Source organism: Carlito syrichta, unplaced genomic scaffold, assembly GCF_000164805.1.
Source record: "Carlito syrichta isolate Samal-C Ts95f unplaced genomic scaffold, Tarsius_syrichta-2.0.1 Scaffold302622, whole genome shotgun sequence".
Lineage (NCBI taxonomy): Eukaryota > Metazoa > Chordata > Mammalia > Primates > Tarsiidae > Carlito > Carlito syrichta.
In genome coordinates this window covers 229,566-257,153 of record NW_007246718.1, presented here as the reverse complement: position 1 = coordinate 257,153, position 27,588 = coordinate 229,566, and the positions used below count along the sequence as shown (strand labels likewise).

Below are 27,588 nucleotides of genomic sequence, written 5' to 3'. Positions count from 1 at the left end.
TCCACCTCAAAGGGTAGATGTGTGAATCTAAAGAAAGCTCCCAGCCTAAAATACCTGGAACCCAGAAGGTGCTAGGGAAACAGTGGTTCCTTCTCTCCATCTCTTTCTTGGCCACAGAGCCCCCAGAGTTTGTAGCTGATGGTACAAGATTCCACATACCCACTCCTCAGGCTGGATCAGGGTTTCTCAGCCTCGGCACTGCTGACACTCAGACCAGATCATTCTCTGCTGTCGGGTAAGAGGCCGCCCTATGCACTGTAGGAAGCTTAGCAGCATCGCTGGCCTCTACCTCCTAGATTCTGTGACAACCAAATCTGTCCCCCATAGTCGTGACAACCAAAAATGTCTCCATTCATTGCCAGCTGGAGCTAAAATTGGGAGTAAGGCAAAATTTCCCCCAGTGAAGAACCACGGGTTTAGAGGCACAAGGAAACCCGCCAGGGTTGAGAAAGGCAGGGGCAGTGAGGGAGTGGAGGGGAACAACACCAAGAAAACATTACAAGGTCCCACACTGGCACGAAGCCACTGGCACGAAGCCCCTTTGGGTAAGTCTCACCCATGAAAAGAATTTGTTTCTTGAACAGGACTTCCTGCAGTAACCTGCAGTCAATTCCCTTGAATAGATACAACTGCCCTCCAAGGACCCACTTTTTCTTGGCAAGCTGCTAAAAAAAAACAAACCCCAAAAAGTCAACACCCACATCATGATTGTCTGTGTTCTTTCTACAGGTAACCAAACTCTGCTGGCAGTCACACAAAGAGGACACGAAACCAAACGAAGTGCCTTAGAGAAGAAGTGGAGAACTCAGGCAGTCACTCTGCCCAGAAGGGTAGGACATTGGCTGGACAAAGAGGCCCCCTCTGGGCACATGGAGGAAGAGGGCAGATCATGTGTGGGTGCTGAGCAGCCATCTCTTCCCCAGGGATCATTCCAATGGACCCATTTTTACTGGGGCCCATATTCCTATGGGGACCTCAGTCAGACCTGCAGGGGCTGCCCTGCCCTGAGGCCTGGTGTTGGTCCTGCCCTGGTCACATCTCATCTTGATGACCCCTGGGATCAGATGAGTTCACCTGCCTTCAGTCTGCATTTCTTTATATGTCACAGATTCATGCACTGCAGTCCCCGTTGGCCCTGGAAGGCTTTTGATATACAATGGCCCCTATGCAGCCCACAAATGTTTTAAACAAACAAAATAGTTCCCAACTAATTTCAATATCAGGTTTTATATCAAGATGTGGATTTCTGCTATCTCTTGAAAAGTTCAAAGACTTTTTCTCTGGCAACCTGCAGTCCTACATAAAAAGAATCAACTGGGTGAGAAGCTGATCCTGCAGACCAGGCCTATGAGCGCCACTCCACACCATGCCCCACTGTCACCTCAATGGCTTTATTCCACTGAGCCATTTATTCCATTGACCTGCCTGGACCTATAGGCGTCCAAGTCTGCCCTGGCGTCCAGTCAACACAGGTAAATGTGGGGTGTTTGCCTGCTCTTTTGACATTGGATGCTGAGGAAGAGCCCAGCTTTTAAAAATAGAATGCTGGAAAGTCACAGAACCAAGTTGGGAGAGGACCTCTCACCGGCAGACATGCCCAACTAGGATTGTCCGGCCTGGTGATGAGATGTCTCCTCCACACAACTTACACACCTGACAAGGATAAAGCAAGAAACAGTGACCAAAAACTGCAGTGGCAAAAAGGGTTTCCCTTCTGACTTGTACAGGTCTGTCCATGGTCCCCTTTGTCAAGGGGTGCAACATTAGTGATTCACTTCCAGAATGGTGTGCAGAAGAGGCCAAAGGTTCCATGAGCCCATATGGCTTCTAATAATATCTAAGTTATCCCAGGACCAAGAGTCACCAGCCCCACAAACAGCCAGCAGAGTTGACTTTCCAGACAGAAGATACAAACTATCAGAATAAACTGCCCCTTTCGGCAACTCAATGGCCAACAGTCATCTGTGGCCTCAGACAGCTGCCAGTTCTAGAATCCAATTGGTCCAGAGAGAGGTCCTGCCTGGCAAAGGAGGCTGGGTTTCTAAGCAGAGCTGTCGAGTTGAGCCTGCCCCCACCTGACATGTGACACGGGCTGGAGCTTGCAAAGGCACCACTGCTTCCCTTTCGCTGCCCTCCATGACTTGTCTGTGGCACTCTCCCCTCTGATGGGGGGACAGGGATGCCACCACAGCCATGCTGCACCACCTGCTCCATAGGTCCACAGCCAGCTTGGCAGTGAAGGAATACAGCTTGCTATTCTTACTTCTCTGGGACTGTTAATTCTGCAGCTCTTCACGCAGAGGAAGGCTCCTTTGGGAAGCACTCACTCCCCTCGCAAGGCCGACTTGGCTTTCTCTGGCTGTCCCGCCTCTCCTCTGTTCACCTTGCTGGTTCCAGATTACTGTTCCCACCTCAGCTACCACCCTTGACCAGCACCTCTTCTTGCTCCCCGTTCTTTCCCTGGCTTCTTCCCACCCTCCATAACCTCTGCAATTCCCACATTTCCAAGCCTATATTGAGAAGTCATATCCCAAAGAGTGTTTCCAAATTCCTGAAACAGACAACTCTGGGATTTAAGATGGCAAAGCCAGAATTCCTGGGAGATTTCAGGAATTCCTGAAATGATAAGTTACTCTTAAACTATTACTAAAATTCTTCACACTGGTTACTCATTATCATAGAAATCTAAAATGATTTGCTTAATAAGTAAGGAATATTAAGTTTGGTAGCATTTACAAAGAACCATAGCCTAGAGTGAATATTAAAACACTGGCAAACCCCAGTGAACGCCGTCAGTGTTGTTGGAAGAGTCACGCAAGGTGCACTTCTCCTAGTGAGGCTCACAGCACTAGAGTCAGGTGTCCAAATTGCCCATTTAAGGATTTATAGTGCTTCCAACACTTGTTATTTCTTGGAACACCATTCACATAAAGCCCACTATTCACATTGACATATTAGTATTTATTTTATTTGCAAGAATGACTCACTGTTTGCAGCAGACAGAGTCATGAACACACACTTAGAATTCAGCACCAGCTCAAAGCAGCCCTGACTAGCAAGATCGTGCTGTGTTTCTCCTTTGTGCTCCTGTCTTGGCTTCTGCAAATGACCTGGACTTCCAGCTCTGTGCCATGGTGCTTCCTACTCTCATTTCTACCTTGTTGTGGGTTCCTTTAAATGGGGGAATAGTGACTGCTGCACCCTAATTTTTGCAAAAGAATTATGATACTTTTCCTTGATTTCTTGACTGTTTTTCTCAAGGTTCAGAAAAGCATATAATTCCTAAGGCCAGGAAGGACCTGCCACCTGAAGCCAGCTCAGGTCGGAGTCTTGGGAGATGTTCACTCCTCTCTTACCTGGCTCCAGGCTTGCCTTCAGGATGCACAGAGACTGGTTTTGAAACCTGACATCTCCTTTTCACCCAAACAAGCTTTCCCTGCACCCCCTTGACCTTTGTGCACCCAGATATTTAGCTTCAAAACCTTGCAACATCTTCTGGCTCTCCTGCCATCACCCCAGCCTGGTCACCTGCTTGACTGTCACATACACCCCATTCCCAAAGGGTAGTAATGCTGACCCCACCATCTTGCTGTGAGGATTGCAGGAGCTGAGAGTGCTGAGCAGGACCCCCGCCTACCCTCTCAGTGGGTCTTCTGAACCCATCCCCCCCCTTTCCTCCTGGCTGTCCTGGTGCAGGCCCTCCCTGCCTTCCATCTGCACCATTATGAGGGCATCCTACCCCGTCTCCCCATCCATCTGTGTTTTACCCAGCTCCCGTGTGATCTTCTGAAAGCACAGCCCTAAGCTTGAAGACCACGGGCAACTGCCCTTTCCTCTGGCCACAGACCTGGGACTCCCTGTACTTTTATCCCTATGAAGATCCTGTATATCAAATTAGTATAAGTGGGTGGGGTTTAGTAATGTCTGCCTAAATAAAAAATGCACATGTCCTCTGAGTCAGATGGTTTCTAGAAATCAATCTTGTAGACCTACCTGCCAAAATGCATGTCCACTGAGATGTTGCAGGCCACATTGTTTCAGGGAGAAAAATCTGGAAGCCTCTTATATGTTGGAGTAGAGCAACGATGAGATAAATTATGAAGCAGCCATGACAACGGAAAGCATACAGTTTTCAAAAGCACTGAGCCAGCTTTTTTAAATTAAAAAGGGTAAAATGCAGAACAGGAGGTAGGGTCTGTATTGGACTTACACAAGGATTGATCATTTCTGTGAGTTACGCAAGAAACTTGACAGTGATTGTTGGGGGCTGGTGTTTACTTCTTCATCTTCTACCTTTCTCTGATGTTTCAAGACTTTTTTGGTACCATAAGTTCATCATTTTCCCCAAAACATCTGCTCCCCAAACTGTCCCGCCCCTAAGTTCCCTTTTGGCTGGAAGAAATAGTTACACACATACATGCTTACTACGTGTGAGGCGCTGTTCTAAAAGCTTGAGATATATGTGCTAATGTGGCCCTCTCAGCCACTCTGTGTTGTAGATGCTATTATTATCTCCATTGTACAGACGAAGACACAGAGACCCGGGAGAACTTAAGTGACTTGCTGGAGGTCCACAGCTAGTCAGTGACAGGGCTGGAATAGAAACCCTGCAATCTGACACAGGACCAGATACTCCTCGAGGGAAGGGAGGGAGGGTGGCTTCCTTATGACATTCACAACTTAGACATATGTCGTCCTTTGAGGGTTGGGTCCACATCTTACCCACATGTGTAATACCCCCACCAACCTCACTGCTTAGCCTAATAAATGCTGACATGAAGACAGAGGTGGCCTCTTGCCTCAGACCAAACCATGAGTAACCTGGGGCATCTCTGTACCTGCCCATCTTGTCAGGATGCTGGATGTGTGATGGAAACTTTCTTCTCTCTCAGCCAAGCCAGTACCTGGTTACATCCTGGTTCAATCACCTCTTGTACTGTCTACTCATCACCAAGGGCAACCATCAATGCCTCTTGCCGGGACCTCACAGAAGCCTCTCTCCAGTTCCATTCCCTGTGCCACATCACCAGAGTGAGGTTTTAAACCCATAAACTGAGTAATGCCACCCTCTGCTCCAAGCACCCCAGCCATCTAGAATAAATCCCAAAGTAATTTCCATGCTCTCCAAGGCCCTACAAGATCAGTCTCATCCTACCTCTCTCTGTTCTGGTCATACTGGCCTTCTCTGAACAGCAGTCTGTTCCTGCCTCAGGGCCTTTGCATGCACTGCCACTCCCCCTGAATACCCTGCCCCCGGAAGTTCACAGCATTCTCTCTCAGCAAGGCCTCTCCTGGTCATTTGAGGGAATCACTACCGCTGTGACTCTCCAGCCGCTAACTTCACATTAATTTTCTTCAAAGACCTTGTCACTTGCCAGTATGTGACATGTTTATTTGTGTTCTGCCCTACTCCATAAAGGTGGCTTTTTTTCTTTTGTTATCTGCTATATCCCCAGGGCTTGCTGAGCATGTAGCAGGTGTTCAATAAACAGTTAATGGAAAAAGGTGTTTGCTGAAGGGGCCCCTTTAAGGGAGTCACATCCTGTGTCCACTGGGCCATGTCTACATCCCTGGAGTTGTTCCTGACTGCCCCACTTTTTCTGGAACTCAAAGCTGCACCACCACTTCTCCCTGCTTCCTTGTGGAACTGATCTCCAGTGCCCACCAAACACAAATAAATGGCAGAAATGGAAGAATTACTGTGATTTGGAGAGACCTAGGGGAATATCAGAGAAGAACAGCTGTTATTCTTGTCATTTTCAAATAGAACAATTCAGGCCAGGCGCAGTGGCTCACATCTGTAATCCCAGCACTATGGGAAGCCAAGGTGGGAGAATCAGCTTGAGCCCAAAAGTTCAAGACCAGCCTGGGCAACATAGTAACACCCTGTCTCTGCCAAAAAAAAATTTAAAAAATTAGTCATGCATGGTAGCACATGCCTGTAGTCCCAGCCACTAAGGAGGCTGAGGCAGAAGGATCGCCTGAGCCTAGGAGGTCAAGGCTGTGGTGAGCCATGATTGTGTCACTTTCCTCCAGCCTGGTGACACAGTAAAATCCTGACTCAAAAAAAAAAAAAGCAATTCATTACAATCTCCTTTGGTCTCTCCTTTGGAACCTGGAGGGCCAGCACCCTGGGGACTGTGCTTTTGCTGCAACTCTTAACAGCAGCCCCAGAAACAGCCAGGCCGGGTGGCAGGAGATGATGAAGTGGCATTTTACATGTCATCTCTTCAGGTAATAGGGCTAAGACTTTTCTAGAGGAGGGGCCTTTGGGTAATGAGCTTCTTAGGAACTAGGCTGTTTTCCTGTGGGATTGACCTGGTCCTTGCAGGAGACCTGCAGGCCATCTGGGCCCAGGGTGACTCTGTGGCCCCTGAAGAGCCAGTGCTCAGGTGTTTCACCCTGGTACCCCAGCACAGGCACCGAATCACTTCATCTTGATTGGGACATTCTGGGTCGGGCAAGGAGAGAGGGAAAGGCTGACTTTTGGAATAATTCATATTATGACAGTTACTGTTTAATGAGCACCTACTGTGTACTAAATAGTACCCATATCTCAGGGTGACACAGTCTCAGGATTTTTGCTTCTGCCCGCCACTTTCTCTTGGAATGACCTTAAGGAAATCACCTAAATTTCCTTAGACGCTATTGTTTTACCTGTAAAGATGGATGAATGAGTGGGAGGCTGGGTGGAGAGACAGAGTAATGTCTGTAGGGTTTTTGTAAGGACTCTCTCCTCCCATTCCTTGGGATTCTCTCACAATAGAAGTAGGCACTGAGAAGACACGCTTACAGGGATGACCTCACTTAATACCCAACACATCAGTGAGACCACTCAGATACGAAGACTTGGAGAGGCTGAAGGCCAATCTCCTCCTTAGTGGCAGAGTTGGGGATAGCCACTGACTCCTGGATCTCCAGGCTTTCCATTTGTCTACCACAGGTCTCAACTCACCTGTCTTAGAGGGCCACAGGCCAAGGGGAAATAGAAGAGAGAGTTGTTGGGAAGGTGCCAGACTGGGCCACGTTCACCCACTGAACGTCATTCCCATGTAAATTTTACTTTAGGACACACCTAACCAGTCTGCCTGTGTGTTTGAGACATCTTTAACAGTGTTGGTACTCCTTTCTGGCAAATGGGCTGTGCTGAGGTCTCCGAAGCCTGAAAGGTTCTGGCCAGTCTACAGAAGCAATGTGAGTCAAAAGTTCCTGGGGAGAAACTATGTGCTTCCTGTTAGCAGTGACTTGCAGGGCAAAAGGTCTCAGTATGAGTTCAAGTGAACCCCAGCAGTGCAAGGGTCAGGGCATTTCATCCCTGAGCTAAGCTTAAGCTGCTCACTGGGAGAACACGGCAGCTGATATTTCAGTCAAATATACATGTATATAACAATTTTAAGAGTAAATGCAGCAGTGAATGGGGGCAGAGGGTGGGGTGTGGGAAACATGAACTATGTTTTCTGCTGAAAAGTCAGCTGGGAATTTGTGCCATGACCTACATTACTCTGCCACCTTCCACCCCCCCTAACTTTCTCTCTCCTCAAGGAGCAGCAGGCAGAACATAATACATTTCCCAAAGATAAATTACTCTGCAGAAAAACATTTTAATAATGTGCTAAATGACAGCACAGTAAATCAGTGAAGTTGTCACCAACTTGCAGTCCTGTTCCGCAGAGTGACTTCCTTGGAGCCCAAGCCTCCCTTCACTAATAGCACCTGACATGTCCCTCAGCATCTGCTTCTACCTGCAGCATGTTTCATCTCCTGGTGACCATCTTTCCCCCAAATGCCTGAGGATGCAAACAACCCAGGGCTCCTCAAAGAAGAGGGTGTTGGGAGCTGGCGTTCATCTGCTGCCTGTTTTAGGGGCCAGACTTTGGTCCCCAACAGGCCACACTGACACACAGAATTCAAAATAGAAAGAAATGCCCCACTTCCCACTGGCCTACTTTCTAATTCAAAGCTGCTGCTGGCATTAGCAAGGAAGGCAATGGGAGGCAGAGAGACGGGGAGAAAAAAACAACCTGATGATTCTTCAACTCTCAGATCTAGGCAGACGGCAGATTATTTAGCAGTCATGATGCCCCTTGCAGAACACAGTGAAACATGGACATGTAAAATGGAAAGAAATGGGAAAGTGTGTGCAAACACAGGTCCCATCTAACACTGGACTCCAGCTGGCACAAGCCTGAAAGTTTTTAGAGATATTTATGAGGAGAAACACAAGCAAATTCCACCTGTTTTTATCTTTCTTGTCCACCTTCCCGCTTCCAAAATCAGGGCAGGACCCTCATTACCGAAGTTGACCTGTAGACTAGCTCATGGGACACACACAGACGAGCACAGTATGCAAGCCAAATGCATCACGGATAACATGGGGTGTCCTCAGATGCAAAACCTAAATGGAGTAGCCGTGTGAGCAGCAGGTAAGAGCGAGAGCTACAATGTCAAGTGTCTGGGAGGCCAGGCAGGTAATACGAGCAAGGGATTCACCTGAGCATATGAGAAAGTCAGCAGCGAGGCATGGCAGGGGAGGCCAGCTTAGAGCCCAGGAGACGACAAGAATGGGGTGGTCGGCGGACACAGGGCACCCATGTGCAGTAGAGTGAGGGAATGGGGTGTGGCCCGTTTGTCTAGTTTTTTAAGAGATGCTTGATGTCTAGATTTTTTATCTGATGGCTTCTAACTTTTTGATGTTGGCAAATATTTTTTTTTTGAGTTGGAGTTTCACTCTGTCGCCCAGACTGGAGTGCAGTGGCCGCTCCCAGTCACCGCAGCCTCGACCTGCTGGGCTCCGGCGATCCTTCTGCCTCAGTCTTCCAAGTAGCTGGAACTACAGGCATGTGCTACCACGCCCAGCTAATTTTTTGACTTATTGTAGAGATGAGGTCTCGCCAAGTTGCCCAGGCGGGTCTCAAACCCGCGGCCTCAGGCAATCCACTCACCTCAGCCTCCCAAGGCTCGGGATTGCAGGCTGAGCTACCAAGCCCGGCTCCTTCTTGTTTTTAAAGTCCATAAATTGGACCTTATGTTCTCTGTGCTAATTAGACACCAAAGGTTTTTCTCTCGGTGCTGATTAATGGCAACCAGAGCAGCTGAGATTGCACAACATGCCACGGTGCTCACATTAACATGTGATTTTTACCATCCGGCAGATGAGTGTTTGGTAAACACTCCACCGGAGCTGCTTGGGCTGCCGGAGCCCAGCAGGAGGGACCCTGTCTTGTCTGATGGGGAAGCGCCTCTTCTCAGACTCTCAGCATTAATGTCTTAGGAGAAACTCGTTAACTCAGTTTTCATCAGAACTTCAGCCAGAGCATGCATGGCTCGGTGGGTACGAATTCCCCAAACGCCCCACAGGCCAGAGGCCTGATTTTCAAAGAGGAACAAGAACACCTCTTGTGAAATATTGTGGCCATTTTGAAATGCTGAGATTGGCAACAAACAACTGAATGAAAGGAAAAGACAGTGTTTTAGATCGTGTCTTCTACTCAGGAAAGTAAGGTGTCTTTTATCACAGGCAGCATAACACAATCATGTCTTCTCACAAAAGCCCTGAAACTGACCCATGCAACTATCTTGCCTACACTATCAAAGGACCTTAGCAAGGGAGGGGCAGCCATGAATGTCTGTCTGGCTGGAGTTCCACTTGGAAATGCTGAGTGCACCCCCACAGATGGAAGCATACCCTGAAGGTGCACCCCACAGAGAAGAGCAGAAATAAGCTCCCTATTTGGAGTTACAGCATCACCATTAGAATAAAGAAGATCCCCAAACCCTCTGTGTACCATTGTAAAAAGCTACAGGGACAGAAAAACTCTTATTTTATAACAGCAGATCACTTAGATCCATGCCAGTACCTCTCAGATGATGAGTCCCAATCCCATTCCTGAGGATCCACAGGTTTTTTCTATGGATTTTTACATTTTGTGTTTCCATTAAGATGACACTATTTTAGAAATAATACAACTACATTCTGTACCATCTGAAGACTCTGTAAAAACCAAGCAGTGCTTGGACATTTTGCCTCCCCTAATTCCAAGAATGTACATATCTCAGGCTAAGAAGAGACTTGTTAGAACAGAGTGGACTAACCAGTGATGAGGTGGTGATACTAGCCACCTGCCCTAGTGAGCTGCACAGATAGGTGTCTTCCAGCAATGAGACCAGAGAAAAGCGGGTGGATGGAGCCAGTGTGTAGACACACTGGGTGGCACATGGCAAATGCGAGAAGCTGCCACATGCCACTGTGAGCACAATTTTCATTTCAGAACAACAGCAGCACACTTGTTAAGTGGCAATTGTGACTTGTAATGATTTTGTAAGTGCACGAAATGTAAACTTCTTCAATTTATTGTTTACTTTTATAAGAAATAAAAGGCAAGGAATTTAGAACTAGCTTCAGTTTATTCACGTTTAAGTAATATTAATGCGGAAATAATAGAAGTCAGTACAGGTGGAAGTCTGAGAATTTTTTCCTTGTGTTCATTACTCAAGCTTCAGAAGCCCTGACACAGATCGTTTTAGTTGTGGAACCCTATGAGCTGCATAGAAAATGGAACTTTCCTTCTATCAAAATGCAGGAAAGTGGAAAACCACAGAGCCCTCAATTTATTTGTGAACCCCAAATCAACAGTGCTCTTTTGAGACCTTTAGGAACTCCAAAGCACTGAGGGCGCATCTCTGTTTCAGCATCAAGAACAGTTACCCCACATGCACCTGGGTCTCAGGATGTGTGGGGCACTGCAGAGGGCCACTCACTCCTCAAACTTCCAGAGAGACAACAGAAGAATTACTGGGTGGGGTGGGCAGAGCATGCCCATGTGGATGGTACTTACACAAAGAAGGGCATCAGCTGGATGAGAGTCTCTTTCTTGGGGTTGGCAGCGAACTCAGGGACCATCTGGATGACTTTGTTCATGACACTGCGCAGGTAATTCTGGAGCTGCTTTCTTCGTTCCTCTACAAACTTGGCATCCTGAGAAAACAGACAAAAAATCTACACTTGGGTATGCTTTCCTCACCCAGCCAGAGGAGACTCCAGAGAACAGGCAATAACCAATCATCACTGTGTAGGGCACTGACACTCAGAGTTACCATGCACAAATGGTCATGATCACAAGATGCTATTATTACTATTATTATTATTATTAATGTGGGAGAAAAGCGGGTCCAGAAACGACATCTGCTGTGTTCTCATGCAAGTGTGGTTACTTCTGGGGCACCTACAATGTGTCAAGCATGGTGTTGGGAACCAGGGACAGAAGAATGAACACAAAATGTCACTGCTGTGACCCTCACGGAGGTCACAGGCCAGAAAGGGAGAAACAAAGAAATCCAGTGAGCACACAGGTCAATGCATAATTGTTAATCAGACCAAATGCCACCCTCCAGAGCACATGCTTAATTTTGCCTTCATGGGAGTTGCTCAAAATATGAATCAGTTGCCACTGATTAAGAGACTTTATTAATAAATAAACAATTTCCACCTTCTCTTGAAAAAGTAGACTACCCACAAGGCCATACTAGGCTGGGGCTATGCAGCACAGCCCCGGAAAGGAGGCGCGGGTGCCCAGGTCTAGACAGTCTTCACCACCCAGCTGTGCTCCAGACTCCCCTCACTTACTCATGACCCACCCCACCCATGTCTGTAGGCAGGACCTGCTTCAAGGGCATGCAACCAGGTGGCACAGAGGGGCTGCGCTTAGACTGCACAATGCTCTGCAGTCCCCACCTAGATACTCTAATACCCTCTCCTGTTGCCCTGGGTCCCACAAACCCTGTTGCTGGTCCTGTTCACAGGCTTCTGTGCTGGTAGGCACTGACTTATAACAAAAACCCCTGTGCAGTGTGGGCCAGGAAAGACTTTCTCTGAGAAGGTGCTATTCATTCTGAACTGAAGAGCAAGCAGGGTGAAGTATGAACAGTATGTAGAGGGCAGTTGAGACAAAGGGTCACTTCAACCTCACACAACAGGAAGAAACGTACAAGGATGAATTGCATGGAACAAACAAGAAAACCGTGACCTGGAACAAAGCTGGGCACCTCACCCAGGAGGCTCCATAGACCCAGTGGAGCACTAGTTTCCATTCCCCCATATGAACACAGTTGGCCCAAGGCAGGGCCTGGTCACAGTCTGTTAGTACCAGAAAACCACCTAGTGTGTGCCCTGGCCCCTGACAAAGAGTCCCATGGAGTCCTGCCAAGGCCCCGAGTGTTGCAGGAAGGTTCTTTCTTGGGTGGCACCTCTAAGCCAGGATTGGCAGATTTAGCAAATGAAAATACCGAACACTCAGCGAAATCTGAACTTCAGATAAAGAAAGAATAATTTTTCAGCAAAAAGCATATCCTATACAAGAAAACCTCTCCAAGCAGTTAGTTGGGATACACTTATCTTAAGAAATTGCTGGTGGTTGATCTGAAACTCCAGTTTCACAAGGCAAGCCTCTCCCAAACACCAAGTGGAAGAGAGAACCATGGAGCATCTACTGCCAGCAGGGGCCCTTCGGGATCACTCCAAAGTCACAGAGAAGTCTTCTCGTCTGAAGCCGCCGCATGAGCTGCCTCAGTGGGGCTTTCCTCTAGAGGAGTGGCAGCACTCTCACACTGCCTTGGACCACTCCACTGTCCCCGTCAGGGCAGGCCCAGGTCAGTGGCTAAGATCTCACACAGCCTATCCGCCTAAGGGAGCCCAGGGTCCCCTAGCCCAAGCCAGAGCCACTCAGCTCCACTCACCTGGTCTGAATGCTGGTTCTGCCCCTTGGTCTCCAAGTCTCTACCTGTCATTAAGCAATTAGATACTCTTCCTTGGGAAGGTGGTTAATATGCCAGGTTAGTGCCAAATGGGGCTAATCAAGCCCAGTTTTTAATCTACACAAGAAACTCTCAAGGCAGCTTGAGAGGCTCTGCTGCAGGAGATAAGAAAGAAGCTAATCAGCCCTGGAAGACTCGCACAGATTTTTCTTTTTTTTGGAAGGGGATGCTTGAAACACTCTAAAGCAACAAGAAGAAATTGGAGATGGTCCCTCATGCTACCCGTGGGGCACGGCTGGGCTACAGAGCCCAAGAAGAGTGAGGGTCCCCCAAAATGAAGGCCAGAGGGTTCCACCCATGAGTCTCAGAGGCCCCTGGAGGAATCCAAAATCCCTACACCAAGTGTTCATTCCTCACAATATCTGGTCCCTAGAAACCTGAGCCAGGTCCTGCTCTCAGAAAATCCAACATGGCAGCCAGCCCAACTTATTATCCAAGCAATTTTTACGTGAGTTACTCAGAATAAGCAATGACATTTGTCAAGTCCTAACTCACCATCTGTGCTCAGAACTTTCCCTACACTGCATTTGCACACTGAGGCTGGTAATGGGAGCTGAGAAAGGTGAGGCACTTGCCCACAAGCTCAAACCTAGGAGGCGGGAGAGCAAGGTCACAGGTCATCAACCAGTGAGCAGTGACAGCCTCCATAACCCAGAAGACAACCTTCAACCTTCAGACAGAACACCTGCAGGTTCCCCTAAACCAGAGTTCCCCCAAACCACAGATCAGCTCATAGAGATTCCACTTCTGGATTGGCTTTAGCAGAAGTCATTTGCTGTGTGAAGGAAGAAAGCCTGTTCCCTGTGTGCCTGACTCCCACCCTCTGCCCCAACACTGTTTCCCTTAGGTCTTATTCTGCCCCTAGAGGGGCAGACACTGTGTCTGAATTGCCACACATGACTCAGTAGAATGTGACCTGGCGGGCATGTAGGATCTCAGGACAATTCACATATGCTCATTCCTGAGACCGTGTTTTGTTCTGCTTTTTATTTTATTATAAAAAATTTGCTCTGGCAAAAAGAGCAAATTCTAATGAACTCCCCATAACTTTTCTTTGAATAAAGTCTTAACTTTTCTACATTTGCTTTGTTATTTTTACCTTTTTGCTAAGGTGTTCTGAAGTAAGTTATAGTAATCATAGTATTTCACTCCTAAATACTTCAGGATGTAGTTCTAAAAAATAAACAACATTTTCCTATTTAGCCACAGTGCCATTATCACCTCCAGCAAAATTAATGATGATTTGTTGGTATTACCTAATACCTAACCTGTATTTAAATGTTTGAATCTTCAAATGTGCCTGCTGTTTCTGGAAGTCTTAAAGGGGGATTGCAGCGCCTCCCAGAACAAACCCATCAATTCTTCAGCAAGCTGAGTTCACTGTTCTGACTGGATTCCCCCTGGCAATCACTTGGGTTCTGACCTTTGGTGAAGATGGTGCCAGCATCCCCTCCTCAAGCAGCTCATAGAGGTCCCCAGACTAAATGTGACCCATAGGCATGTATTGTACGGCCTGAGCAGTGTTAAAACAACAACAACAAAATACTAAAACCAGGAGATTCCTGTATAAAACCCAGATTCTTGGCTTCCCTTAAAAATGGGCAGCCCTGCCAGTGGGTAGAAGCTGAACTGTGAGTGCCCTTGTCAGTGGGCTGCACAGTGCCACCAATGCACCCAGCTTGCTCCCCCGTCCCACCCCTGCCCAGTCTCTGAGGGCCTGTGAGCTTGCAAGTCCTAATTTATGCCCATCCGAGAGACCACACTGCATTCTCTGCACAAGATGACATTCTCTGAGGGTGCTGGAGAGACCTGCAGGACCATTTACCAACTCTGTAGACATGTGGCTAAAATAGTGCCTACCTCATTCGTGATAACCTGGGCTCAGCACCTGGTAGTCAGCATGGCCGGCCAGGCTGTGACAGGTGCTGACAATTCTTGGAGGCTTGACCAGAATCCTTTTCAAGGAGTTTATACCGTATGTGTAGGAGAGGGCACATGCTGTGATGCTATAATCCTCGGGTACTCAGGAAAGTTCACAGGGAGGAGTGTCTACGTTTGCATGAGCGTTGAAGAGAGGGTTTCACCAGAAGAAAGCAATCCTTGAAGGAAGAAGACATACATCCATTGGGTGGTCTTGATGGGTGCCCTCTGTGTGGGGGAAAGGCATGCCAAGTGGAGGGAACAAGATGCAAAAAAGAAACCCTTAAGCAGAAGGAGCTCAGCCTACTGGAGGAGAAAGCAGGCCAGTGTGGCTGGGCATTGGTGTGGGTGGGTGTGGGTGTGGCTGGGTATGGGCGTGGCTGGGCATGGGTGTGGCTGAGCATGGTGGCTCCAGGGTTAACACTGCCGTGTCAGCAGGAGTCTGATCTTGCACAGCTGTGTAGACCAGGGAATGAAGCCAGGGGCCTCCTGATCTGATAAGCACTGAGAAAGACTGCTATGAGGGAAACAGGCAGCTTAGGTAGAGAGAGATTTCAGAACTCTATCATGATACCTGCTGCTTGGAATTCCTCAATGACTCCCATGAACTCTGTCCACCCCCCCAACACATATGTCTAACCTTGTGGTGCAGCCATAGCACGCCTTATCGACCTTCCTTCATATCACTTTCTCCCCAACTCCCCACAACCCAGGACCCACCCCCAATGCCATCAATACTTCCAGTCCCAAGCTTCTTCTCCCTCCCCCGAGACTGTCCAGTGCGCAATCGCTTGATGTCTTTGGCCTTTGCTGAGGCTGTTCGCCAGAATTCCTTGCCATTTAGGTCTCTGCTCCTGTACCACCACCTCCGAGATACTTCCTGGGATGTGCTAGGCCTTCTCCAGCCTAGCTCCCACTCTCTTTTCTTCAAAGTATTCACTGCTTCCAAGATGGTCTAGTTCTTCCTCCACTGGGTGCCTCTCACTTCCCACCTCCCCTGCTAGGCAGAGATTCCGTGAAGGCAGAGACCTTATCTGTCTGGTTCATCCCTTGATCTCCAGAGCCTGACACAATGTCTAGTGATCACAAGAAGCTTCATAGAAGCTTGTTGAAAGAATGAACAAATGTTGGGGATAAGTTTACAGGAGGCGAGGCAGGCCACCAGTGAGAACAGACTGGAGGCTGTTGCCAAAGTCTGGAGAAGATAAACCCAGGACCTCTGAGGGAAGAGTGGATGGAGAGAAGAGCCTGGCCTGGAAACCAGCTCCATGGTAACAAATGCCCTCTGGGTCAGAGCAGAAAGCCAAGGAAAGAGTGAGTGAAGGCAGGGAACTGGGCCCCCAGAGGCCCTATTTGTCACACAAGGCTTCCAGGAGATCAGCGTCCATGTAAGGGCCTACTCACTGAACAACGTCCAGTTCTTAAAGGGGCATGAGGTATCTGTGAGTTTTCTGGTTGGGCTCCTGGAGCTGCAGCCAAAATGCAGATTGGAAGTGATGGGCCTGGAGGCCAGCCCAGCGCGTGAAATCTGCCAGACTCCTCTAGTGGCTGCCTAATGAGCCCTCACCGCCTGTGGCCCTGCTGTCATTTTGTGTGGCATTTCTATCGTAATACTATCGTCAATTATGTTCGAGAGCTATTAATAGAGAGCACTGGGAGTTAGGCCTCACTTTAAAAAAGAACACTCAGGACTATTTTAATAGGAGTATTTTTTCCCTCCAGAAAAGGTTAATTTTATTTTGAGCTTCAAGAAGATAAAGATATCATCAAATTAAGAACAGCAATCTTAAAAATGATGGAATGCCGTGAACGAGACAACAAGGTATGGCTCCTAGAACAAATGCTCAAGCCCCCACCCTCTGCATCTTCGCACATTTTTTGTCTCCTGGGTCATTCCTGACAAGTATGCCTTGATGACACGTGTCCTGCTCTCCAGAGGGACCTTCCCCAGAAGCCATGCTTCGTGTGAGCTGAGTGGACAGAGATGACTCCACTTTTCCAGAGTTCCTTTTAATCTAAAAACATCAAGGTATTTTATAAAACAAATAGAGGGTCTGGTGCATTACAAGCTGTAAACAGCTCAGCCCCTGTTGAGAACGGCTTTTTGGAGTCAGCTGATCTTACAACATGTCACTGGCTGCAGCATTCTGGAACTTTGACTAGACTCCCAAGGACCCCAGCAATAAGGTGTCCTGGCTATGAGAGTCCATCCTGCACCCATTTTGATGAGACTGGCTCACTCACCCCATTTCTTCTTTCTGGGCACAAAGAAAGACAATGTTTTCTTCCCAGCATGTCTTGCAACTGGACAGGAACCACAGGCTGGCTTCTGGTTAATGTAAGGTGATGGGATTGGGGCACACCTAGCCAAGAAAAGGAGAATCTCCTACAATCCTCCCCTCCCCCACCTCCTCATCCCCTTGCTCTGGGAGTGTGGTGTCCACATGTGGAAAGGAGAGTCACTTGATTGCAGTGGACAGTGATGTGGATGAGAAGGTAACTTGTTGTGAGCCAACAAGTTACAACTATGCCATATGCTGCCTCAAAGTGCTTGTGTTAGATGCTAGCTCCCACATGGCTCACTCAGTGACCACGTGGTGAATGCCCATGTCCAAGGACCATGCCTTGAAGGCATGTACACCTGTGAACAGGTGTGACTCCTGTCCTCAAGAGCTTAAATCCAGTAGAGACAACACGCAGGTATACAAACACACAATAATAGGTGACGGCGCAGAGATGGACTTGGCCTGGGTAGGTAGGACAGAAAGGAACCTGGGAGGAGGTAACTTCAGACATGAGACCTAGAGATTGGGAGGAAGCAGAGAGACTAGTAAGGGAGCAGAGGCTAGTGGCATGGCCCAGGCTGGTGGCTGGGGAGATGCAGAGAAGGACATGGATTTGGGTTCTATTTCAGAGCTAACAACCCAGGGGTGACTTGTTGATGACTTGGAATCATTCATTCACTTGCTCAACTACCAAGTCACATACAATTCATCCATTCATTCAGCAGACATTCTCTGGAGGCCTACTATGAACTGTAAATTCATGTTTTTCTCAGCTGAGAAAAACATGCAAGACAATCATTACAAAGCAGTGTGATCAGTCATGATATACACTTGGTACAGGGAGATACGAGGCCTTCTATGGGGACACAGAGGGTGCCTGATCTAGAATGGGGGTCAGGGAGCCTTCCCAGAGGACTGTGTGATGCAGTAATTGTCATGATAGTAGCGGCAGTAACAGTAGCAACAGCAGCAGTAGGAGTGGTTGTTATGTTAACATCTACCAAGCACTTCCTCACCAGATACTGGGCTGAGCACACCCATGCATTATGCATCATGTTATTTATTCTCAGCAGCCCTTGAGATAGGGGCTTTGTAGTAGCTCCATCTCAGAAGGAGGATGCTGAGGCTCTGGAGAGCCCAGATCTATCGCTTCTTAGGGTGGGGTGGAGCCAGGAACTGGCTCCAGGAAGCCTGACTCTTAAGCCTGGGCCCTCATCCCCTCTGCTCAAGACAGTGAGAGAGAAAGGGGCTCCAGGGCAGGGTGAGCCTGGAAAAGCTAAAGAAGGTAGCTTGGAGAGCCCTGGAATTCAGGAACAGAGGGCACGGGGGGTGGGGGAGCTGGGGCAGACCTGGAGGCCATGTTAGAGAATCCGGACCCCCCCCCCCCAGGAGGGACAGGCATTTTAAGCAAGAGAGCGGCAATCAGCTCTTCCTTCTACAAAACTGGAAAACATTCTGCTGCTTCCGTTTTTAAAGGCCACTATATTTTGTTCCTGGAGCATTGAAAATCTGCCTTTCCTCTTTGAAGTGTCAGCCAGGTAGGAGGTGTGGGTGCTGCCAATTCAAACCACAGGCTGATCCTGCCATCCCGGGACACTGGGTGGGCTGCACTCCACTGTAACGTTCGCCAGCCTATGTACCTGCTGGATCCATGAGTCAGCACATGGGTCCCAGCACTGACCTGGAGCAGGTGGTTCCAGGGAGCCTGTTATGTAGCCGCTAACTGGGAAACTAAAGAGAGATTCCTGCTGTTGTCACTTTAAAAACTCCTGGAGACATCCAAGAGCAACTAATAGTGGGGCATGATGGACCCCCGTAGTGCAGCTTCCCAGCCTCACCAGGCCCTTTTGTAAGCTTCTGATTGGGCACTTTTCACAGAGTTGCATGAAGCAGGCTCACCTGATCAACTGGGGGAAATGACAATGTTGCAAACTTAGAAAAGCAAATTGCCGTGTAACCTTTTGATGGGAACGGCTCCAGATGTCCATGAGCAAAGTCCTGATATTCCGGCTGGGCCTACAGCTGGTAGAGGGGCCTGGCTAACAAGCTTTGTTTTCAAGGTGATCACCAGCTGGAATGCATCAGGAGTGGATGAAAGAGGGGAAGGATGAGGGCTTTATGGGGAGGGCATGGCAAGGCAGATGGGGCAAGGTAGGGCAGGGGAAGGGAGAGCCAGGCAGGCAAGGGGAGGGGAAAGCAGGAAAGAAGAAGGGAGGAAAAGGAGGGGGAGGGGGAGGACTAGGAGGGAAGAGAAGGGCAGGGAGGGAAGAGGGCAAGGGAGGAGAGAGGGTAGGGCAGGCAGATGTGTCTTGAGGCACCCTTGGTGAGATTGTCTTCCCACAGCCCTTACAGACATCCACTGCCTGAGAGGCCAGAGTTAGCCTCCGGAAGGGATGCAGGAAGCAAGGTCCTGTCAACTATCCCCCAATCCCACTTCCCACCATTCACCCTGCAAGCACTTGGATGACGGGCTGGAAAGGAGAGAGGAAGCAGGCCCAGCCCATGGAGCTTCCCTCCCTGGTCACTTCCTGAGTCCTCAGGATGGTATTCCGTTATCCATCCAAGCAAATGGTTATCTGCCAGGCCCTGTTAGGACAGCTGAAGAGCACCATTAGGTACCACGGGATAGATCATTCTAGTCACCACCCACATTTCCACCAGATGCCTGCCTATCCAGCACAGCCGCCCCCACAGAGGCTGCAAACTCAAAGTCCTTCATTCTTCCAACATGGCTGCAGGAGATTGGTGTGCTGGACACTGCCAGGGCCCCAGATGAGATGGTGGTCACAGTGCTAGTTACAGGACAAGTGGACAACAGATAGGAGGCTCATTCGTGAAACAGTGGCAGGAAGTGAGAGGCGCTTTCACATGGAGGATGGAGCTTCCTCCTCACTGGGCTGTGGGAAAGAGTGCTTGGGAGGCAGAAGGCACTTTGGCCTTGATCTTGAGGGTCAGGTAGGATGTCAGTAGGTGGTGACAGGAAGAGGGAAATGCCTCAGTCAGGTGGGGAAAGGGCAAGGACTGAGGGCATCAGAGGCACCTTATTAGCGACAGGCGTGAGGCAAGACTGCCTTGGGGTTTGCCAGGTATGAACTGAGCCCCATGATAAGGATGGAGGGAGTTCAGAGTTGGGGGAGAGAGGCCTGGTGCCCAGCACTGCAGATTCAGATCCATACCCAGGGAAGCAAGAGGAAAGCACTGACAACGGGATGCCTGCCATGTAACAGGTTTTCTTTTTTCTTTTTTATAGAGACAGAGTCTCACTATGCTGCTCAGGCTGGTCTCAAACTCCTGGCCTCAAGCATTCCTCCCACCTCAACCTCTCAAAGCACTGGGATTACAGGTGTGAGCCACCACAACTGACATTCTATGTGCTTTATATGAATTAATCTATTACTCTTTGTGGATTCCTGTGAGGCTAGAATTATGATCTCCATTTCACAGATGAGGAAACTAAGGCACAGAAAGATGAAGTAACTTGCCCAGGAGTAAAGGGTTGGAGTCAGGATCAAACCCAGGCAGTCAGGCTCCAGAGTTCACATCTCACCTGCCACCACACTGCCCCCCACAGGTACTGCTTGTGAGTCTCACGGAGAAGAAGGGGTCAGCCATGGGAAAAGCAACATTAAACTCCACACTGACAACACTGATAAGAGTTCCTGGGGCCTGGCAGGATGTATGTAAATAGTGTTCAGGCAGCAGATACTTCAGAACCCTTGGGAGTGGATGGCATTCAAGATCTGATCATACTCATCCCTGCGGAGAAAACTTCAGTGGCTCCCTCGTGCCTTCAGGGTCAATTTCAAGTTCCCTAGTCCAGCACTCAAGCACTTTCATCGTCCAGTTCCTGCGGCCTCTCCAGCCTCACCCTCTCACCTGGGTAAGGCTCCACTCCACAGTCACCTGCATACCACCCAGGAGATATTGCTACCCCAAACCCAATCTTCAGTGCCCACAGAAATGCGTCCCCAAGTCCCCTGGGGGAAATCTGACTGCTCCATGTACTGTGAGACCTAGAACCCCCTGCTGTCTTGGCCTTGTCTATTTAGACATGTCTGACTCTCTCCTGCCCACTGCAAGTCCCTCCAGGGTGTCACTGGTTACTGTATCCGTCCGTAGTAACCAGGCGAGGCAGACACCCCTAAGTAAGTGGTGACAGCTACAGTTACCCAAGGTGCTTAGGAGTGACAGACCATTTTCTCTGCCCTGCCCAATGCTGTCCACTGGCTACTCAGCCCACCCAGAACAAGACCCCAAGTCCTGCAGTTCTGCAGGATGCTGTGGGAGAGCCTTTGGGCCCAGGCCTGTCACTTACAAGATCTTACTCAAAAGTAGGGGTGTGGCAGATCATAGCCCCCAGCGCTGGGTGGCTCAAGAGGGGAGCACTCAAGAAAGAGCTTGGAGACCATATAAACACACTCACACCTGGGGCAGATGGCTCATTTTTACTCTCCTCCCACAGGCTTCTGTAATGAAAAGAAGACCCTTCACTGCAAGCTTACTATGTGCCCAGCACTGCATGAAGCATTTACCCATGCTATTTCAACAGACCCCTGCAACTGCTTTATGAAGTAGATAATAATATGTCCCATGGCAGATGGAGAAACTGAGGCCCCAAGAGATTAAGTGCTTTCTCCAAGGTGACCCAGTGGTCACGTCTGTCTCAGTCCAACACCTGAGCTTGTGAGCAAGATGCTGTCCCACCTCTCAGGACCACTGTATGAATTCACAACCACAGGAGACTAGGCCTTTGCTAAAAACAGAAAAACAACAACAACAAAACTAGTCCTGCAGTTCACACTGGGTGAACCAAACACCACCATTTAAAGAACTTTCCTCTGGGCACAGCAATAAGCATTTGTGGCTGGGTGAATGCTTGTCTTTATACAAATCAGCAGAAGCCCCAGACCATGGGAGGGCTCTTTTGCTCAAGATGGCTGGATATGGTGGCCTGTCCCCCCCACAGGCAGGAGCTGCTTATACTGTCTCTTCTACCCTCCACAGTGCCGGGCACAGGCTGGGTCCTCAGCAGGACACAACAAATGATGCCCAAGGCAGGAAAGTAGTGGGCTCCGCTGAAGCTAAAGCCTATTTTTACTCTGTTATTGACTTTGCAGTCAAGGGAAATGGCAGGCTGGACAGCTGTTGGGGGCGGGGGGGGGTATGAGGGGAATGAGGAAGGAGGGGAAAGCCTGGTTCATGCATAAGGGGCAGGAAAAAGGATTTGCAAAGTCAAGGAAAAAAAAAGGATTTGCAAAGTGCAGTGGCAGGAGGGTAGCACAGGCCACTGAAGGGCCCGGAGTGGACGGGGCCAGCTAGGAAGGAACAGCCACCACTTTACTCCTGGTAGCTGTTGCTTTGTGGGGAAGTGGGGCCACTATCACCAGATCACCGAGCTTTTTAATGTGAAATCTCAGATTTTAAAATATTGAAAATGTTTTTTAAAAATTTAAAGACCACGTAGGTCAGACAGAGCTCAAAGTGCAGGCCACAGAAAGCCATCCATTAAGACCTGTGATCTAATCAGAGGCTCCATGACTTGGAACACTCACCACAAATCACAGCAGCCAGGGCTAACAGGAAGAGAACGCGAGCAAGTTCCCCCTTCGCCCATGCAATGGAGATGCAGAGTGTGTGTCTTGGAGGATGGTGGTGATCCCGTGAGACAGTGCCTTGCAGAGCCAATGCTGGGCTGTTCCCGGCACACAGCAGACACTCAACACACAACAAAATCCCCTTTGAGCGGCAAGCACAATTCAGGTTCCTCATGCTTTTACATCTACCCTATTTTGGAGCCATCTAGTAGGATCTGGTCAAATTTAATATTGTAGACTACATGAGCCAGTCATTCTGCTCAGAAGATCTGTCCCAGAGAAGTGCTCTCTCTCTCTCTTTTTAATTTTTAATTTTAAAGATGTGGGGTACAATTCAGGGTTAGGTATACAAAAGTTCATTATGCAGGTACCCTTGTGAGAAGTTTTCCTGGACCGTAAGGCCTACATGAAAAGAGACTGGTTGCAGTGTTGGGTGGGAGTGATAAGCCACTTGTTCACCTCTTTGGGGGAAGAGATGAGTGCCATATGGCGGGTACACACCTCAAAACATAATGAACAGCCACAGAAGCGACTTACAGGGATACGCAGTCACGTGGCTCAAGTATCAACATGACACTGAGTGAAAAAGCAGAAGGATGAGGACCACAGCACAGTGCCACATAAGTAAATTTAAAAGACACATAATATAACACATTCTGGAAGGAAACACACCAATTTACAGCTGCCTGTGGTGGGGGGAGACGGGAGGCTGGTGGGGACAAGAGGATAAAAACAGGGCTTGAGAGTGACCTGTGAGGGCAGCATGTCAGGGGCAGGGGAACAAACAGCATTCTGTCACTTTTTTGTACATGACAATCAAAGAGGAAAAACAAAAAGGAGATACAGGATTCTCTTGTCCACAGGACCTCCCCTTCCACAGGACACAAGATCACATTGGGACCTTGGGTTCCAACATGTTCTGCCCTGAATTGCCCAAGTCCAACAGTCCCAGAGGCCAAGACTGCGGTAGGGACTTTCAGCCGGGCATTCAGAGTGCCCTCAGATATTTTATGTTCAGGTCTCTGTGGGGGCTGCATCCTGCCCCTCCCAGACCCTGTCAGTAACTGCTTGGGCGGTGCCAGCCCCAGATCAGCCTGGGGACCTCCAGGTTGATGGACAGCATGGAGGCTGCCACTCCCTCATGACTGATGAGTGAGTTCCTCAAGGTGCCCTGAGTCTCCTGCAGTCTGCCCCACGTGTGATGGTCACCCAGGGATTGGGCTGGAGATTTTCAGGGCTTTTAATGTCTACAGCAGGGCATTATGTGGAGCTACCTCTGTCTTCACTGTAGCCTCTATGATCAGTGTAAATTCTTCACTGCAGAGGCCACAGGCTGACATGGCTCAGTGGACAGAAAGAGCATCATGAGCACAAATGTGACCACCAGCCAATGGGTGCTTCATGCCAGGACCTGAGTGGAGGCATTTACAAGTGTCATCTCTGACCCCAACAACATCTCATAGATGAGACTCAAGGAAAGTAAGTATCGTGGCCAGGACCACACAGTGAGGAGCGCCAGGGCCTGGATTGGACTTGACTCTCAGGCCATGTGCCTTCCACTCTACTGAGCCACCAGGTCCCGAGGAGGCTCCTTCAGGGTTGGGCACGGTTGGGGAGGAATAGGGGGCCATTTCTGTATCCTTTCCTGGGGCAAGTGGAGAGAAAAGAGACCAGGAGTAAAGCAAACCCCTCAAAGTCAATCCCACACTGCCATGGCCAGGAGTGGCAAGCTCCTCTGTGTCCAGGGGCCAGAGGGCAGGATGAGGCAGAGAATGACAAGAACACTGGAGAAGTGGGTCATGGCCACGGGGAGCTTGTGGTGCCAGCCTTTCTGCTTTTTAAGAGAGGCTGCTCATTTGGATCATTAGCTGAAATCTCTCAATTTTCATATCGGTTAGCAGCTAATTTGAATGCTTCAATATTATGGTGATTATCAAATATATCAGCAGGCCATCCTGAAATAGGGACAGAAAATAGATTGGTGGTTGCTTAGAGGTTCAGGTCATCAGAAACAGAGCTCTGCAGGACTGTGCCCACCTCGCTGTTAGCATTCACCAGGCTGCACTGAGAGGGACACCGTTCCATACTTTGGAAGGCCAAGCACATAGCTCAAAAATAGTCCAGATACCTGGGAGGCTGGAACCCAGCCCGCCCTCCAGAGCAGGGCTGGGGGCATACGACAGTGCTGGTCTCCTAGACTCCTGCCCGAGTCTGTAACTGCTATAGATGGACTACCTGCCCGGACATTCTGGAAGGAAACATACCAATTTACTAGGGACCAGACCTTCAAAACATGGCATTCTATTACATCTCCAAAGCCACTCTGCTCAAGGAGGTGGTGGTATCTCCATTTCACAGATAAGAACACTGAGACCCTAGGTGGAAGGAAACGACATGAAAAAGAAAGGAAAATATATATCCACCCAAAAACATTCACAGCAGGATTATTCATAAAAAACAAAAAGTGGAAACAACGCAAATGTATCAATGATAAACATGTGAGCAAAATATGGCATATGCATACAATCAAATATTTGATAATAAAAAGAAATGAAGCATAGTGGTCTCCCCTTGTGTACAGGGATGCATTTCAAGATCCCCAACAGATACCTGAAACCAAGGAAAGCACCAAACCTTAGATATACTATGGTATATATACTTAGATATACATACAAACCTATGGGGAAAAAAAATTCTTTTGGAGTTGGGGTCTCACTCTGTTGCCCAGGCTGGCATACTACAGCATGATCAGGGCTCACCACAGCCTTGACCTCCTGGTATCAAGTTATCCTTCCATCTCAGTCTCCTAAGAATACAGGCATGTGCCACCACACCTAGCTAATTTTTTGTAGAGATGAGGTCTCACTATGTCACCCAGGCTGGTCTCGAACTCCCAGGCAAGTGATCCTCCCGCCCTGGCCTCCTTAAATGTTGGGATTACAGGCACAAGCCATTGTGTCCAGTCAGAGAAAATTTAATTTATAGATTTGGCATCATAAAAGATTAACATCAAGAATTAATAATAAAATAGAACAATTATAGCAATGTACTTGTGAATGTGATCGATCTCTCTCTCTCTCTCAAAATATCTTATTGTACTAGACCATGGATGGTTGAAACCTCAGAAAGCAAAACCATGGATAAGGGGAATACTGTACCAATATATGCTACAACACAGACGACCCTTGAAAATGTTGTCCTTCTGGGGGTCACAAAAGACCTCACAGTATATGATTCCATTTATATGAAACTTTCACAATAGGCAAACCTATAGATACAAGTAGATTCGAGGTTGCCCAGGGCGGGGGCTCAGAGAACGGGCCCCAGTGCTAAGGGTACAGAGTTTCTTTAGATGTTCTAAAATCGCTTGTAGTGATAATTGACCAACACTGCGAATACACTAAAAATGACTGAATTTTATGCTTTAAAAGGGTGAATTATCTGGTATGTGAATTATACCTCAATTTTTTTAAAGGGATAGAGTTCTGATATGTGCTTTAATATGAATGAACCTTGAAACTATTATGCTACGAAGCCAGTCACAAAAGATTCCATCTCATATTAGTCCAGTGGTATGAAATGTCCAGAACAGAAAAATGCATAGGGACAGAAAATAGATTGGTGGTTGCTTAGAGGTTGAGGTGGGGAGTTTGGTGGGTAATGATGGGGTTTCTTTTGGGGGTAGTAGAAATATTCTAAAATTGTGGTGATGGTTACACAACTCTGTGAATATACTGACAGCCACTGCACATTCTAAATTGTTAAAATGCATGGTATATAAATTTTATCTCAATTAAACTGTTTTTTTTAAGGGCATATGACTCAGAAAGAACAATGAAATTGAATCCCAGGATTTTTCGGAAACTGCTGGGAAGAAGTTTCTCTTTCTGCTAGGGATGCTGTCAGGATGATATAAACCTGGGCTTGCCAGGAGCTCTATCTTGAAGAAGGCCTTCTTGAGAATGAAGCCAGCACAAAGGAGAGTGAAGGAAAGAAGGGAGGAGGGGAGGAGAGGGGAGGAGAGGGAAAGGAGAAGGGAGAGATCCAGTTCTGCAGGGATCCTACCAGTCCTGGAGCCAGCTATGCCTGAAGCTGCACCATCCTTGCTCTTTTCAATCACAGAGATCGAATTCTTCTCACATCTTTTCCAGTCTGGGAGGAGTTTTGCTCAGTTGCTAACTGAAATACGGATTCGTTCTGAACCTCCTTCACTCACTGTTCAGGCCACAGGCCCTCCTATCCTGGGCTTCCCATCCTGCTCCCCCAAATCCCAAAATGCTAATGCATGGGTTTATTTTAAAAGCCTCTCCCTCCAGCTCAGCAGAGCCTCCCATCAACCACCCTCCCCACCTGGACTGCACCTGGAGCAGGGCTCTCGCACTCAGCTGCTTAAAAATAAACACGAGCTGTGTTATTTCCATCAAGCTCTTCCCACGCTATTAATTATTTATCTAGCACCTGCTTTACAAAAAGGGACTTCAGAGGGGAAGGAATGGGGAGGAGAAACTGGAAGGAGCAAGACAGCTCTCAGCAGAGCAGGGGTGATGGGGTGGGGGCGAGCACAACCCTGGGATGGGGAAGATGGGACGTGGCAGGGTTCTCTCTGTGCCCACGTGAAGCCCTCTAGCCACTCGTCAGAATGATGTATTTAAATTCATGAACCAAGACACCAAGGATTAGAGAGAAAAGCAGAAGAGCACGTATACTGAGACATGGGTATATCAGAGTGCTGTAGCAACGCAAGTGCTTCTTTGCTGATGTGTTAAACAACAAGACCCAGTGGCGGGTCTAATCGTTCTGCAATTTCAGAGCAGTGACCTTTAGCCGTGAGCTTTAACAATATATGGAGACATCTGCAGCAACTGCAATGTGGCATGAAAATACATGAGACTGACTTCCACTGGGGACAAAGTCACAAGGTGCCACTATTACTATTACATGTTGCCCACGTTCAAATGTGAAGCTTCAGGTAGAGGGTA

General features: G+C 48.4%; 1 protein-coding gene across 1 annotated transcript in view; it reads right to left on the bottom strand.

The window, feature by feature from the left end:
- LOC103259363 (sorting nexin-29-like) overlaps positions 1–27,588 on the bottom strand; it is a gene marked incomplete at its 5' end in the record, with an annotated part of 286,922 nt that overhangs the window by 32,092 nt on the left and 227,242 nt on the right. Inside the window, one exon of the mRNA XM_008057037.1 lies at positions 10,836–10,975. Within this exon, the coding sequence (XP_008055228.1) occupies positions 10,836–10,975 (140 nt within the window). The remainder of the gene's footprint in view (positions 1–10,835; positions 10,976–27,588) is intronic.